This window comes from Gallinula chloropus (assembly GCF_964237585.1).
Source record: "Gallinula chloropus genome assembly, chromosome: 14".
Taxonomy (NCBI): domain Eukaryota; kingdom Metazoa; phylum Chordata; class Aves; order Gruiformes; family Rallidae; genus Gallinula; species Gallinula chloropus.
The window spans coordinates 14,912,729-14,927,756 of NC_140099.1; the positions used below are offsets into that span (position 1 = coordinate 14,912,729).

Here is a 15,028-nt window from a genome sequence, read left to right on the forward strand (position 1 = left end):
AAGCCACCAGGAGGTCTCCAAGTAGTATCCTGCCAGGAAAATCCATCACAGCTAAATTAAGTTTATCCTGAGAACTACATCTCCAATATTCATATTACTTCAATATAAGGACCTAAAATAAGATTCCTTCACATCTGGAGTTACCAGTAACATCCCTTCTGAAATCAAGCAAATAGTGAACAGATTTGCATCGATACTTCAACTATCAAATGAAACTGAAGTGGAAAAATGGCTTTTCTTTTTCATCCAGGTAAGTAAATAGCAACTTTATATTTGGAAGCCTTCTATAAGAGTTTTAAAGTTTAGTGGACCATTTTTTAAAGTAACTCATATGTGTGAAACTTGCACATATGAATGGTTCATGACTATACTGCTATTGATTTGGTTATAATAGCTAACAGACAAAATATCATTGCTTAGTAAAGATGGAATTTTTAGGTTCATCCCCAAATGCTAATTTGGAAGATAACATCTAAAACCTATTCCAGTAATGATTTATATTACACTACCGTTATATTAGATGACAACTTTGAAGACTGAAGTTAATACCTACTGGAATCAGACTTCAAAATAAAATGGACCAGAATCATAATCAGTATAAATCAAAGTGTACTGCAAATCTGTTTCTCAAGGTATTGCCTGTACATACTGCCTCATACAGCTATTAGTGCCCTGTCAAGCCTGTGGAACTACCTGGTTGTCAATTAAACAGGATGTGAATAGTAGATGGACACAGGAGATGTTTCATTAGGGACACAGACATCATCCTAATTCAAAGTGACCATAGCAAACATGAAACATTCAGAAGGTAACTGAGTTTGGAATATGTGTGATGAAAATCCCATTTAGTACCTCATGGTATTCTCTTTTTTTATTTTTTTTTTGGTAGCACAGTAACTTGGGGAAAAAACTTAATGAAGCAACAGCAAATAGAATCCCTCCTTTCCCAAGGACCTGGATTTTCCTCCAAACTTTACTCTGTGAAGCCTAGGAAAAGTAAAGATCAGACACCATTGTGTCAATACCACTGCCTGGCACACTAAACAATTCTGTCTGTGTCCATCTGCTGTCACTTACCTTACAAACAGATCACAAGCTCATGACAGGTAAGACTTTTTTCTTTTTTAGTTTAGTTTTTATACAAGGATGTGGCAGTATCCCTATCTCCTCTGTGCTACAGTAATGTAATAAGCTAAATAACATCGTTGTGCTTTAATTATTTTCTGCTATAAGCTTTAGACATCTCAAAAGTGAGAAATGATTGCCCAAGTTTCTAGGAACAGAAGGCCAGTCTTCCCACATGTGACCTGACACAAAAGCAAGCACTCTGCTTGCCAGAATCTGTGATGCAGGGGATTTTTTATTATTTGTACCAAGCAAAACCCCCAAAACCCACTAAGGCTATCGTTAACACGGTATCTTTTCATCCATTTCAACCCTTTCAATGGAAAGAGGAGGTAGTTTAGAGGTAAGGCACATCCTGCACTATCTGATCCATAAGGTACATTTCCATTCCACTGAAAATATGATCTATTTTAAGGCTGGCAATGAAAGTTGTAAGTAGTAATCAGGAAGAAGTAATCAAATGCACTTGTTGCAGTGTCTAGCCTTAGACTACAGCAGAAAAATCAGACAAAACTTCTTTTTTTTAACTATAGAAAAAATGAGGTACTTCATCCAAGTGAAATTTGAGAATGACAGACCTGCAGAAGTATGGGGCCACTGGCTCATAAGGCTTACTGGCATTTAATTCTTTCTTTCAGAGTGAAAGGAATGGACACAATCATGTTACATGTTAAAAATACAGCTTAATGTTATCTTAAAAGTGAACTGGGAAGTTATTAAATGAGATATAAATCCCCAGTTATGTTTTTATCATTACCTTGAACTAAAATTTACCCCCAAAAAACTCAGGGCAAAAATCCCCTAGCAACCAAGGGATAAAGTTGGAGTGATGTTGCTACCTACTCAGGTAAACCTTTAACAAAAAATATGGAGAGAATTCAGATTTCTTGCCAACAGATCGATGTCAGCATAGCAGTGAGTTGTCCTCGAAATTTGAAATGGCTCTAATTCAGAGTAATATGAGAACTGGGTTCTCCAAACACAAAAGCCACCTCAGGTAGTTTCAACATGAAAGTTGTCAAACTGTGCAAACTCAAATGAGCGAGTTCCAATAGCAGCCCAGCCGTTACTTGGTTCAGAAACAGTGACATTCTCCCAGAGTGGATAACCATTTAGCAGTCCTGAGGCAGAAGTGCCCTGTCAAAAACAGCAAAAGAAGTTAACTTTGTAAAATCCAGTCATTGTGTTGACACTGAGCCTACTCACCTGGAAGAACAGACAAGGCAGAAAGATATCAAGCCAGCTTTCAACTACATTTCACACATTTTCCATGCAGAGGTGCTTCTAAACATTGCATCGAAACCTCCAGTGCCTATCAAGTCTGTGAAACAGATCTAATGCCTTTACAATGCTGAGTATATAAAAGACTCATCTTTCCCTAATTCACAGCTTTGCAAACTCAGTGTAGAATCTGAAAGGTAAACTAGTTTTCCTCTTCCACTGTTTTCAGGTTACCTCAAACAGCTTAACTGTCTTATGGAATATGATACACCTGCCACTGATTCTGCCGAAGTAAAGTAAAAAAAAAAAAAACAAACAAAAAAAAAACCCAAAGAAGAGAGATGTATTGTAGTTATTAAGCTGAGAGGAAGATGGGAAAGAAAGAGGACAGCAAAACTTTCAAACACCATGTTGCCATTAAAATGAAAAACACTTTCAGGAAAAGTTACAAGTGATTTTACCAGTGTTCCATAAAACATTCTGAAATTCAGAAAAATATTACTTCAGTGTACTTGTATTTCTTAATATGAAAGACAACTACAGACAGAGGTAGAAGCTAAGAATGGCTTTGAAAAAGTCAACGTGAGAATTCTTTACAGAGGACTCTGCATTTCCATCATGACCTCAAAGGCATATTTGCTACAAAACACTCTTAACAGCACAGATGGAAGTTTGTAGCATGATAAAATTAAAATTACCACCACTGTTCTGTGGTTTAAATAATTTATCTTCAGCCCCCCGTTCAAGTTATCAAATGTCTTGGCTCATCTGGCAGCTAGAAATCATTATCATAAGTAGCCCCATCCCAGTGAGTGCCTCATGTATGAGCCTCCCTGTGTCTGCCATTGTGAAGGAATAAAAGACAAAAAACCAACCACCAAACCAAAAAAGAGTTTCTAATAAATCACTGGCATTTTAGGTTGAGTGAAAGACTCCATTCATAATTTTAAAAGCAAACTGGAAGTTTCATAACTGTGTTGTAGCTTTTTGCTTGTGTCCTTTACCTGAATGGTGAGAGTCAGCGTGTGCCACGCGTTATCCCGGACACCAGAGAGTCCCTTCATGAGTATTTCTTCTCCGGCTGCAAAACATGCTTAAGGTTAGCAAACTGCTACTGCAGCCCTTTGCTGGGAATAATAAACATGAAGCCAGCTAAGAAAGTCATACCTCTTTTTCAGAAGGTTCAGGACTGACATCTTACCAATTTCAACCGCAGCATGGAGGTCTTAACACGCAGACCTCAACTCTGCATTAGCAGTACATTCTCATGTTTTCCCAGGACCGTTTTTCAACTGAAATCTCCAATGCTATTGGGAATGTGGTCTAAGAATTCCCTCTACTGAGGGTATGGGTTCATGAAGAGTGGCAGTAGCTATTGTGCTGCTTGTTCTATAGATCTCCTGGTTTATGTACTGGAACTTTGTCAAAACAGAAGGTTTGAGCTGCCACATCATCATGTTGCTTAGTTCTAGTCAAAATTTAAGGTAAGCAAAACTGGGTGTGACTGACACCTGGATGGGATCCTGAAATTAAGTGCTAGAACTAGAATCTTCAATTATTAAGCAGACAGTTTGAGCTGCAAGTTAATTTAGCATTCAAGCTCCCTTCTAGACAAATATAAAGATCACTGAATATAGCTGTACAGAAATAAAATTACTGTATTGTGTAACATGTGTCTCTGTCTGAAATAATGAGGTGGTTAATCAAAATCCTTTCACTTCATCTAGGAAAAAATATTTGACAGTCTGAGAAACTAATTGGGTAATGTCTTATTAAAAATAAATACCAGAGTCAATCCTACACAAGTATGTTTTTACATACTGCTGAAACTGAAGTTGCCATGGAGTTAGACATTGCAAAGCTTCCCTTGGGAGCATCGGTATGTTAAGAGAAGCTAATATAAAGCTTTCTTTACCAATGCATGGTAAAAAAGGAAAGGAGAAGAAAATAAAATGAAAAAAAAAATTAAAAAGATAATTTAGAAACTACAGCTACCAAAAAGAAGACTAGATTTTTTTAAGGTCCAGTGCAACAGGGTCATTGTAAGCTGTCGTCATATCCTAGATCTACAGTATATCTAAGTTGCATTTGACACATCAGAAACTATTGAAAAATTTAATTTATACTCATGAAGTGATAGGAAATGCATTTATATAATAAAACTTGACACTGTTTCAATGGAAATTTAAAAAACCCAACCTTTTAACTACTGAAGTATTATGACATACACTCTTTCGTGTGCCTGTCAAACGCTCTATAGATGAACACACATGAACATTAGCATCACAAGTAGAATAGCTCTGACTCAACTGAGCTAGACCAACAGCAGAATGCATGATTTGTAGAAACTCATCATCACTAAATCAGAAGTATGTATGTTGACTTACACTGCATTTCAAGCAGAATTTTCTTTTGGGGGTTTAGAATAAGAATGCAGAATACAGATCAAACCCTTATGTAATTAATATTGTATCACAGTATTTATGAAGAGCAAAATAATTTACATTTGCTGTTGGTTTTATCAACAGGGTAAAAAAATAAAATACAGGAAGCTGAGACTGAGAAGTGGACCATACGCAACGTGGCTATTACTACAGCACAAATTCATAGTGATGACAACTGAATGAAAAGATTCTGGATGTTAGTAATTTTTATCAAGGTACCAAAATGACATGTCACTATGTCAGCATCCACTTTAGCAAAAAGCTGCTTACCTAGGTCACCAGTGACTCTGTAGGTGCCATCTGCAAAAACCCAGAAGAAAACTCCTTTGGTACGTCGAACGTATATCCCACCATTGTCAACTCTTCCTGCAATAAACACGCCACCTTCACCTTGTTTTTCTATGTAGATGTCACAAGTGACTGTCATGTTTACCCTGTAAGAGAAGGTTAGTGTTTTAACAAGCAAGGAATCAACCAGGAATTTTTGACCAGGCAGTAGGTAGAACATTCCCTAGGTAGTACAGTAACCCTTTTTAGGAAAGGTTTAGCAACCTCATTGTGATCTACAGATGCACAGGACTTGCCTAGACTGGTTAACTCCTACCTGTGAGTCCTCAGATTTTCTTAGGAAGAAACCAAGAACAAAACAGTGTACTGTCAGCAACCTTCCATTAATAATTTTTAAAAGAAAATCACCACAAAACAAAAGGCTTGCTTCTCCACCAAAAAACTGTCAGGTCTACAAAATAGAAAGTCACTTTTAGATAATTAAATCAAATCCAAGATTCAAGGTCATGGTACCAAATCTTCATTTTTCTATGATTTTTAATACAGACCAAGTTTCAAGTAGTCCAAATCCCCTGCCCACAAACAAACTTTTTTAATCAACATTTTCAAAGAGCTTGAAATGATTTGATTTTCCTGAGGTGATACTTCAGCTCAACAGTAAAGCACTGTGTTACAATGACAACTGTAAAGAAAAATAAAGCAAATGAATACCAGAACAATCAAATGGCACCTAGAAAATTTACACAACTTACCCTACACCAAATTTGTGCTATAATCCTCTTAACAGTAAAAATTAAATGCATTCTTTAATAATATACAAGCAAATTAAAAATCTACATCCCATATGTGAAAGTGCTTGCACTACAGATATAGCCACAAGGCTGAATATTTAGCAAGCTTCTAATTATCTATAGTTATTTACAGAAAGCGAAAAGACTTCATGACATCAGTTCAGCTGAATTAAATCAAAAAGAAGATTTCTTTTATCAATTCTTCTCTCCACCTCTTACATTAGGAGCAACAAGATTTTATTCTAATGTAATGCTATTGAAGTATCAGATTCTTGGATACATATTCATTACATAAACAAGATTTCTTTCTCAAGTCCCTTGTACAAAACAGGACATCCCCAAATCTTGTTTAAGCTATTTTAAAGATATTGGAAACAATATTTAATAAACAGTATTTTCAGGATACAACTAGGTTCAATAAAACCATCAGAGCTAAACACTAACAAATTCAGGAGTAGAAATAAAAAGCTTTCAGAAGCACAAGATTAACATCTAAACTAAAACCAACTATATAATCCTGAAATTAAAAGCTGCCATTGATGATTGAAGTCAAATACCATTCCACAGACAAATTCCCTGCAAGATTAGTCCAATATTTTAATAGCATGCACTAATGATTTACAAGATCTACCTAGGACAAAATAAGCCTCAAAATGAGGATGAGGCAAACCAAAAGAGAGGATCTGTAATTGAAGACTATCATGAAAAGCCACAGATCAGTAAAATGTGACTATTCAGCTGATTATTCAAGAAACAAGCTTGGTTCTGAAAATAAGATGAAAATCCCAAAAGAAATGAAACCAAAATGAAATAACAAGAAGTTTTTAGGAATATTGGTACAGTAAATTAAGAATAAATCCTGTGTAGCTGTTTCAGCACTCACTGCATATGATCTACTCAATGAGGGAAAGCTGATCATAGGGGGAATAGGTGACTTAATACAGGGCTGCAGAAGAAAACATCAGGTAACTGAAGAACAAGCTCCAGCTTCCAGGCTTCAGAGCCAAGTGATTCAGTGACTTGACCAACCAGAAATGAAGTGAACCACGTTCTGAAAAAGCATTTGGGGGAAACGACCTGACTGAATGTCTATGTTCATAGAATGGTTTCAGTTGGAAAAGACCTTCAAGATCATCAAGTCCAACCATCTATAGAGTCCTACTAAGTCCAATGTCACCAAGCACAACATCCACTCTTCTTCTAAACGTCTCCAGGGATGGTGACTCAACCACCTCCCTGGGCAGCCTGTTCCAGTCTCTGACAACGCTTTCAGTAAAGAAATTTTCCTAATACCCAACCTAAACTTCCCCTGACACAACTTCAGGCTGTTTCCCCCAGTCACTAGATACCAAGGAGGAGAGACAGACCCCCACCTCATTACAACCACCTTTTAAGTAGCTGTAGAGAGCAATGAGGTCTCCCCTCAGTCTCCTTTTCTCTAGACCAAACAATCTCAGCTGCCTCAGCCGCTCCTCATAAGACTTGTGTTCTAAACTCTCCACCAGCCTTGTAGCCCTTCTCTGGACATGCTCAAGCATCTTAATGTCCTTCTTGTAGTGAGAGGCCCAAAAATGAACACAGTACTCCAGCTGCAGCCTCATCAGTGCTGAGTACAGAGGAAGGAACAATTCCCTACTCCTGCTGGCCACACTGTTCCTGATGCAGGCCAGGATGCTATCTGGCCTTCTTGGCCACCTGGGCACACTGCTGGCTCATATTCAGCCAGCTGTTGATCAACACCTAGACTTCCAAATAAAAGGAAAAGTTTTTAGCATAAAATCTATTATTACTCACTATTACTAAACTAATTTGTTAACAGGCTCTTTTCCAAATGCTTTTTAAATTTCAATAAACATGCTAAAATATGGTACTTGGTTCCACACTACCATGATTATAACTCCTAGAAAGAATTGCAGTCATAACCATAGTCTCATCAAACCGGTACATCTCAGTTAAAGTAAAACTGTTTGAAGTAGCAGTTGAATCAAATCCCCGCAGTTCTAAGAACTGCTCAGAAGATGGCAGTCTGCAACAAGTATTTATCTCCCAGGCTATTTCATTTGATACGAGATTGATCAAATGGCTAACAATCAAGCAAAACAACTCAAAAATAAGTAATTTAAACTGAATGTATTAAAAATATATGGAAACTCAGTGCACACTTTGAATTAAAATGTTGACCTGGTCCTTCTAGCGTGTCACAACAGGTTCATTATTCTGAAAAAGCAGCTTGAACAACTATGCCCAGCAGGACATTAGGAAAGAAAAAACTCCAAGACAGTGCAGCAGTGGGGCAAGCTACCAAGAGATGTGATGGATGACCCACCCTTGGAGGTTTTTAAGAATCATTTAGACAAAGATGCCAACTGTAATTGCCCTGAGCTGGGCTTGGTCATTATTGAAGTCCCTTTAAGGTATTGTTTCCAAAGAGTCTGAATGCAAAAGCCTCTGTCCAAGAGAAATGAGGCTTGAGACAGATTAACTGAGCATAACTCACACTGGTAAGGGGGACATTTCCCCAGGTATTGCTAGAAAATAGTATTTACATACCAATAAAAATTTCCTATGAGACTGATGGTCTGGTCTGCATCAGAAGCCCAAGTGATGGGTCGCTGAACCACCACCTGGCGTAGTGTGAACACATGATCTCCTGGATCAGAAGCATTTATGAAGTATTCAAATACACCTGTCTGATCAGCAAAATTTGGGGCTTCACTGAAAGGTGGATTCCCTGTTCAGAAAATAAAATATATATCAACACCAAAACATTTTATTTGTGTAGTCTTGTTTTCAGGAATTTCCTCTGAAAAAATTTTGGAGTTACTCTATTAAATCCCAGCCTCCCAACCTGGTCTTGGGAGTTGAAAAGTAATTTTAGTTTTGGTTAAGTTTTCAAGTAAACCCCAGTTTTTTAAAACACATTAAGAAAGTAAATTACCTTCTTCCCTATCTTCCTTCCAAAAACTAGTACACTGTAATTATGAGCTACATCACTTGCATCAAGAATTTCAAAATTGTTAGTGACAACCTAGTTAAGACACAGAATTAAGTACACCTCATTGCAAGTGAATTATACAGGCAGAAGTTGTTGGAGAAGCAGCTATAAATCAACAAAAATAAAACACTTTCAGAATGCCTTGTATCACTTACATTAGAGAGCTCAAATAACATAATAGTCAATACCTTTCTACATTAAGACTGTATCTGTGTGTGACTTAAGTTGCTGGATAAGAGAATTGTGACTTACGAATATTGAAATCATCTTTGTAATTTGAAGGAAAGGGCTGAGGTGGGGGGGGCTCTGGGCAACTACATTTCCGCCCTGTCTTGAGGGTTGTTAAAGTGTAGACTTCATCCACGTTTAGATCTATAGAAAAACTTCCCTTCCACACCTGGAATTAAAGAAAGCTCAGGGTGAAAAATAAATTATCAAGTAACTAAACAACAAAATACTCAAGTTTCTAAACTAAAGGAGTTCCTCAAATGTTGTGATTTAAGGTAGAAATCCAGTCTTCTTGCCTCAGCACTTAATATATCTCAGCTTTTAAAAACCCCTTTCCCTCAATCTCTTCTTTGCCTCAGATGTAAGGTTGTATACAGCTAGCAAAATTGGTGTCAAATGGAACTAATAAAACATGCTCCAGTTATGCAGTTTAGGCATGAATGTCCAGGAGTTCTAGCAAAGGGGGAATAAACACCTAAATTGCAGAAAGGCTAATTAAAACTAATCAACTTACCTTTAAAGGATAGAGTTGCTCAAAAAGACTAGAGTTTCCAGATTCGAAACCAAGTCTAGAATGCCACACTTGAAGGGTTTCCACCATATACTACAATGAAAAAAGAAAAAAAACCTTGAATATTCACACTGAGAAATACTAATCCTGTTAATTTAGAGTTGCTGATCACATTAGAGGCACTATTCTATTCAAGTAGTCATTATACGTCTTACCTTTTTATAGAATATATGTCAATAAACCATTGTCCCAACATGCACTAACGCTTATAAAACCAGAAAGCACTGCAATCACACACACAATCTTTAGCTTCTTTATTACCAACAACAGTATCCCTTTAATATGAACTCTCTGGCTGGGAGCAACCAGGCTAAAAGAACTTCCTGCTAGTTTTGCTTTCATGAGACCTTTACTTTAGTTCCTGGTTCTTTGGTAATAATTTTTGAACAAAGTACTTGGCTTGCAGATCTCCAAACCTCTGCAGTACTATAGCACATCAACTACATTAGTTACAGATTTTAATCACATCCAACCTCTACAATTTTATTTCTTTTTAGTTACCCAGATAAACAAAAAAGCAAGCAACCTGGAGTTTGGTTTGGATAAGCTGTCTGATGCTTCTCCCAAAGGAAGCTGTAGATCAGACACGATGCTCAACGATTTTTCCTAAGCAAACCATTACAATGCTGAAAGTATTGTCTGAACTATCTCCTCCTAAACAGAAGGAAACTAATGACACCAAAAGTCAAATTCCAGATAAACACTTTCAGCTTCTGACAACCAACACAAAACCCCCAAATCAAAATAACCCACACAAACAAACAAAAAACCCCAGAGAACTGGGAGATTCTCAGAATATCTCTTCAGATAATGGAACATAACCTAAAGCATACAATTAACTGCAATTGCTCTTCAGAAAGGAGCTGATAACTAGAAATGTCATGGCCACGCTGGCTGGTCAAACTATATCAGCATGTCAGAGCACAGCCTTGGAATAAATCTGAAACAAAAATCCAATTGCTTTTCTGTTCTGGGGAATTTCTTCTTCAACATACAGATGATTAGACTGGGAGATAATTATCATACAAATTCAGTTATGATATTACATTTCCTGATAAAAGCAGAACTGGAATGCTTAGAACTTTGTCAGGTGTGTAACAGCATCTAGTATTTCAGTCAAAGAGCTCTAATTTCTTACTACCCTGTGATATTACCATGCATGCAGCTGATTATGGATAACAATTCATTTTATAAGACTGATCAAATGTACTCAAGTTCTACTTACAAATGACCCTTTGAGGTAGAAAGTTGCTCTCTGAGGTGTCACGCTGAAATGAGGCAGTGGGGGCCTGATGCATCGAGAGTGATTATGAGTCTGAATTAAAAGAAAAAAGAACATACATGACTGTAATGATCACATGACAATGTTCATGAAAAAAATGCAGCATTAAAAAAGTGACAAAGGATCAATTTGCAACTATTTATTTCACTGCTTTCTTACTGATTACTGCAATTATACCAGCTTAATATAATTCTGAATAGTTTAAAAAAGCGCCACATGATTTAACTTCCTCCCAGAGTGTGTTACCAAATTAAAGCTAATTTCCAATATATTTATGGCATATACATCAGTCTCCAGGCAGATTCAACTAGCTATTCAAAGTTTAGATAGAAATAAACACCTCTAGTGTGTCAGTAACAAAGCTACATACATCAAAGAACATATTCACAGATATTCAACTACTTAAACCAAAACACTTTCATCACAACAAGAATTTCCTGTATCTTTTCTAGTTCATTGGAATTTCTGATGCACATACCATAGTTTCAATTATGATGGTAAGGTTTCCCAGGCCATCTGTCAGAGCTACAAAACTGCCACCTCCTTTTAAGTGTCCATCCACTTGCAAGTATGACCAGCCTGGCTGAGTAAATTGTGTTGTGTGTGCTAAGACAAACCAGAACAAAAATCAGAAGAAATTAATTAAGTTTTAGTAAAAATATCACCATTTTTAGCCTGTATTAAATTTCTCTCTCATACATGCTTACACACACGCACAAAAAAAAAAAACCACCTTGATTTTGTGAAGTGATTGAATTACCAAAACAACTTCTACCTATACAAGAAGAAAGATGAAAGAATAAGGCACAAGTAAAAACATCAGCTCTGTGGCTGACAAAACAGTGATTAAAATGACAGCGATTAAAAACCTCTTTCACCACTAAGTCAATCATGTAAATGCCATATGAGTATTCATTATAGTTCAAATTTTACCAAATCTCTTCTATTTTCTTCTGTATTTTTTAAATATAAAGTGAACAGCTGAGGAAAGCATAGATGGACATCTCCATGAGGAATAACTAAAATCATAAGTTTTACAGGATGTAAGAGAGAGTACCAAAGAGGAAGAATATGACCTAGATCTTTAAAATCCTGAGCAACATGGAAACAGGAACAACTCAGTTGTTCTAAACTGTTAATTTTTTTTTTTAAATGCTTAACTGCAAACCCTTTACCTGTGATCCAGATAGGAGCTTCTACTTTGTAGTGGCCACTCCATGGTTCCTGCGCTGTCATTAATCCACATCGACCAAAGGGCAACTGTTCATAATAACTTGCCACCAAGTTCCATGCAATGGTTCTGGAAGAAAATCATGTTTGTTTAATAAATTGTAATCTTCCTCCAATGTTTTCCATGTTGTTAGTTCTTCTTAAGAACATTCTCTTTCTAAACAAATATTATCAGAGTCTCAAAGCCACCTCAACTTAGCTGCATAAGATGTTGGATACTGTGGAACAGTAAGGCAAGAATACATTAAAACTTGTGTGACTTCTACCCCAGAAAGTGGTTAAGAGTAGACTTCGTATCTTACTGCATCTGAATTCAGAACAGTGGTGAGAGTCTCAGTTTGCCTACAACCTTACCAGAGCAGACAGCTGCGTTACATAGCACTTAAACAATTACAGGTGAAGTTGTGAAAGTGAGCAACTCTGCCTGACACTTACGAGGTCATGTTTCCATTAACATAGTTTTGGTTCAGGATCCGAGCCCAGCAGCCTGCACCCTCTTCATCATTGAAAGTGCTGTAATCTTCTGAAGACCAGAGTTTCTTCTTAGTTAATAAGGCATTTGGCACTGTTTTTGTCCCAGGATAGTGAGCTCTATAGAGTTTTTTAAAGAGAAAGAGCACTTAGCACAAAAATAAAAATCAAACCAGCAAAGTACATACAGCAGCAATCATTCATCTCCTCCAAAGTGAAAACAAAAACCTAACTTTGCCTGGAATACTAATGGAACAGAAGACAATGGAATGAGAGAGTGTTATGCAAATACAGTACACTCTGTGATATTATCAGGAGAAGGTTATTTCTTCTGATGCATGCCAGCATAAGTAAACACAGCTCTAAATACATTGTGAAATTTCTGCAGTATGCTAAAGCAAAGCTTTGTCTTGAAATTGAGCTTGAAGATTTTCATAACTTATGTGCCCCGTCCCTGGGGGTGTTCAAGGCCAGGTTGGATGGGGCCCTGGGCAACCTTGTGTAGATCCAGACCTGGAGGTTGGTGGCCCTGCCTGTGGCAGGGGGTTGGAGCTCTGTGATCCTTGGGGTCCCTTCCAACCCAGAGCATTCTAGGATTCTATGATTCTATGTGCTAAATAGAGGAAATACATACTACCTTGTACTATCTTAAACAAAAGCGTAAATAATTGTAAAATCAACAGTAAGATTAGGCATGAGAGGCATTATTCTCAGAACTTAACTGCATGAATGTCATAGGACCTAAACATCAACTTGGCTAATTTGCACATCACTTTAATCAACTCAGGTTTGGAAAAAGCTATGTTAGTTGGACTGTAAAAGTTACAGAGGTTTCAACTGAAAACAGTTGAAACACATAATGAAAGATAATTTTCTTTCCATGACCTTCCTTAGTATGAGGAGAGATGCTTTCTCCCAAAGACTACTGATCATGCTCAAATCATAACATCGATTCACTATTTCAAATTTGTCTGATTCAGATAAAACCTTTCAAATCACTTGCAGGAAACAGGGTCATGATTTTCACTTAGCACATTCACTGAACACACCAGAAACATACACTAAACTGAAACTATCAGTACTGCAAAGGCTGGCATAAATATTTCCTTTACTACTAGTCTGAAACTTGACAAACTGATAAATTTGTGACAGGGACACAAGAAATACTTTTTTTTTTCTAGGCTGACTGTTGGGATTTCTCTTCCCCCCCCTGAAAAAGGGGCCATTTCCCAGTGTTCTCGTTCTCCATACACAGCTCCACTAATGATAATGTAACAGAGAGTAGAGACTTTAGCTACAATCTTCTCTGTTGTACAGATTACTGTATATTTTCCTTTTGGCTTAGGGACACAAGTATTATATTAATGCCAAGCAAAGGATTTTGTAATGGCTTTAAGTACGTAGCTTGAGAAGGAGGAATAATTTTAATTTTTCTTTCTACACTCCATATCCTGAACTGAATTTCTAAACTACATATCCATATCCTGTTTATTAAATATTGTCAACATTCCTGTCAAATACAAGCTGTACTTTATAAAAAAAAAAAAAAAAAAAGCAGCGTGTTAGAGAGCTTTGTGTAAGATTACACAGAAACAAGGTCTACAGAGCTCTTATGTCCTGCACTTTGGACAGAATCACCTTTATCTGCACAAAAGGAAAGAGAAATAATTCAGTACAAAGATATTAAAGCAATGGATAAATATTGGGGAAAGTAAGCATGATAAACAGGATTGATTAATGTCACAGGGAGAACAAACTGGTCCTGGAAGCAGACTCCTTCAGTGTATCATTAGCTGCAACTTTGGGCCACTTAAAGCCCACACATTCTCAATTTGTCCCACTGATACACAATCAGATAAAACAGTTTCACCACCAAGTGAGAAATTAATCATTTTTTATGCTCTTAGATTCAATTTCTATTACTGTTAATGAACACCATTTGCAGTGTGTTTGCTTTTCATTTACAAATGGATGTTGCTAACCACAGGGGCGTGTCTTAATTTTATTAATACCTAAATTAGTCCTTAAAAAGTAGGACATGACTAAGGAGTGTGTAATGCTTATTCCATATTAAAGCTGTTTTAAAAATTAAGGACACCAATTTTAATTTATTTTTTTAACTTTCAATAGCACTGTATAGTATATGCTTTAAAAAGAACCACTCAAATACACAAAAGAAACATTTTCTATCAGACTGCAGTGAAGGCTTTCACACAGTATGTGCTGGATTCACTGAACTCATTTGTATTTACAGAAAACACTAGATCATGCTACAAGCCCTCATTTAGATGTCTTGTGTCACTCTGCTGCCTCAACAAACTAACCCAGGACATCCAGCAAAGGACAGGAGATTAGCTGTGTCCAGAACAGTGCACTGAGCTC

At 36.9% G+C, this 15,028-nt stretch overlaps 1 protein-coding gene across 1 annotated transcript in view; it reads right to left on the minus strand.

Moving 5' to 3' along the window:
• Positions 1–2,118: 2,118 nt before the first annotated feature.
• The window catches only part of GALC (galactosylceramidase), a gene marked incomplete at its 3' end in the record, with an annotated part of 29,268 nt that continues 16,358 nt past the window's right edge, over positions 2,119–15,028 (minus strand). Inside the window, exons 5-14 of the mRNA XM_084270720.1 lie at positions 12,611–12,766; positions 12,121–12,245; positions 11,424–11,551; positions 10,889–10,978; positions 9,607–9,696; positions 9,117–9,261; positions 8,420–8,600; positions 5,061–5,224; positions 3,351–3,427; positions 2,119–2,262 (exon numbers count right to left, since the gene is read on the minus strand). Coding sequence (XP_084126846.1) covers positions 2,119–2,262; positions 3,351–3,427; positions 5,061–5,224; positions 8,420–8,600; positions 9,117–9,261; positions 9,607–9,696; positions 10,889–10,978; positions 11,424–11,551; positions 12,121–12,245; positions 12,611–12,766 — 1,300 coding nt within the window. The remainder of the gene's footprint in view (positions 2,263–3,350; positions 3,428–5,060; positions 5,225–8,419; positions 8,601–9,116; positions 9,262–9,606; positions 9,697–10,888; positions 10,979–11,423; positions 11,552–12,120; positions 12,246–12,610; positions 12,767–15,028) is intronic.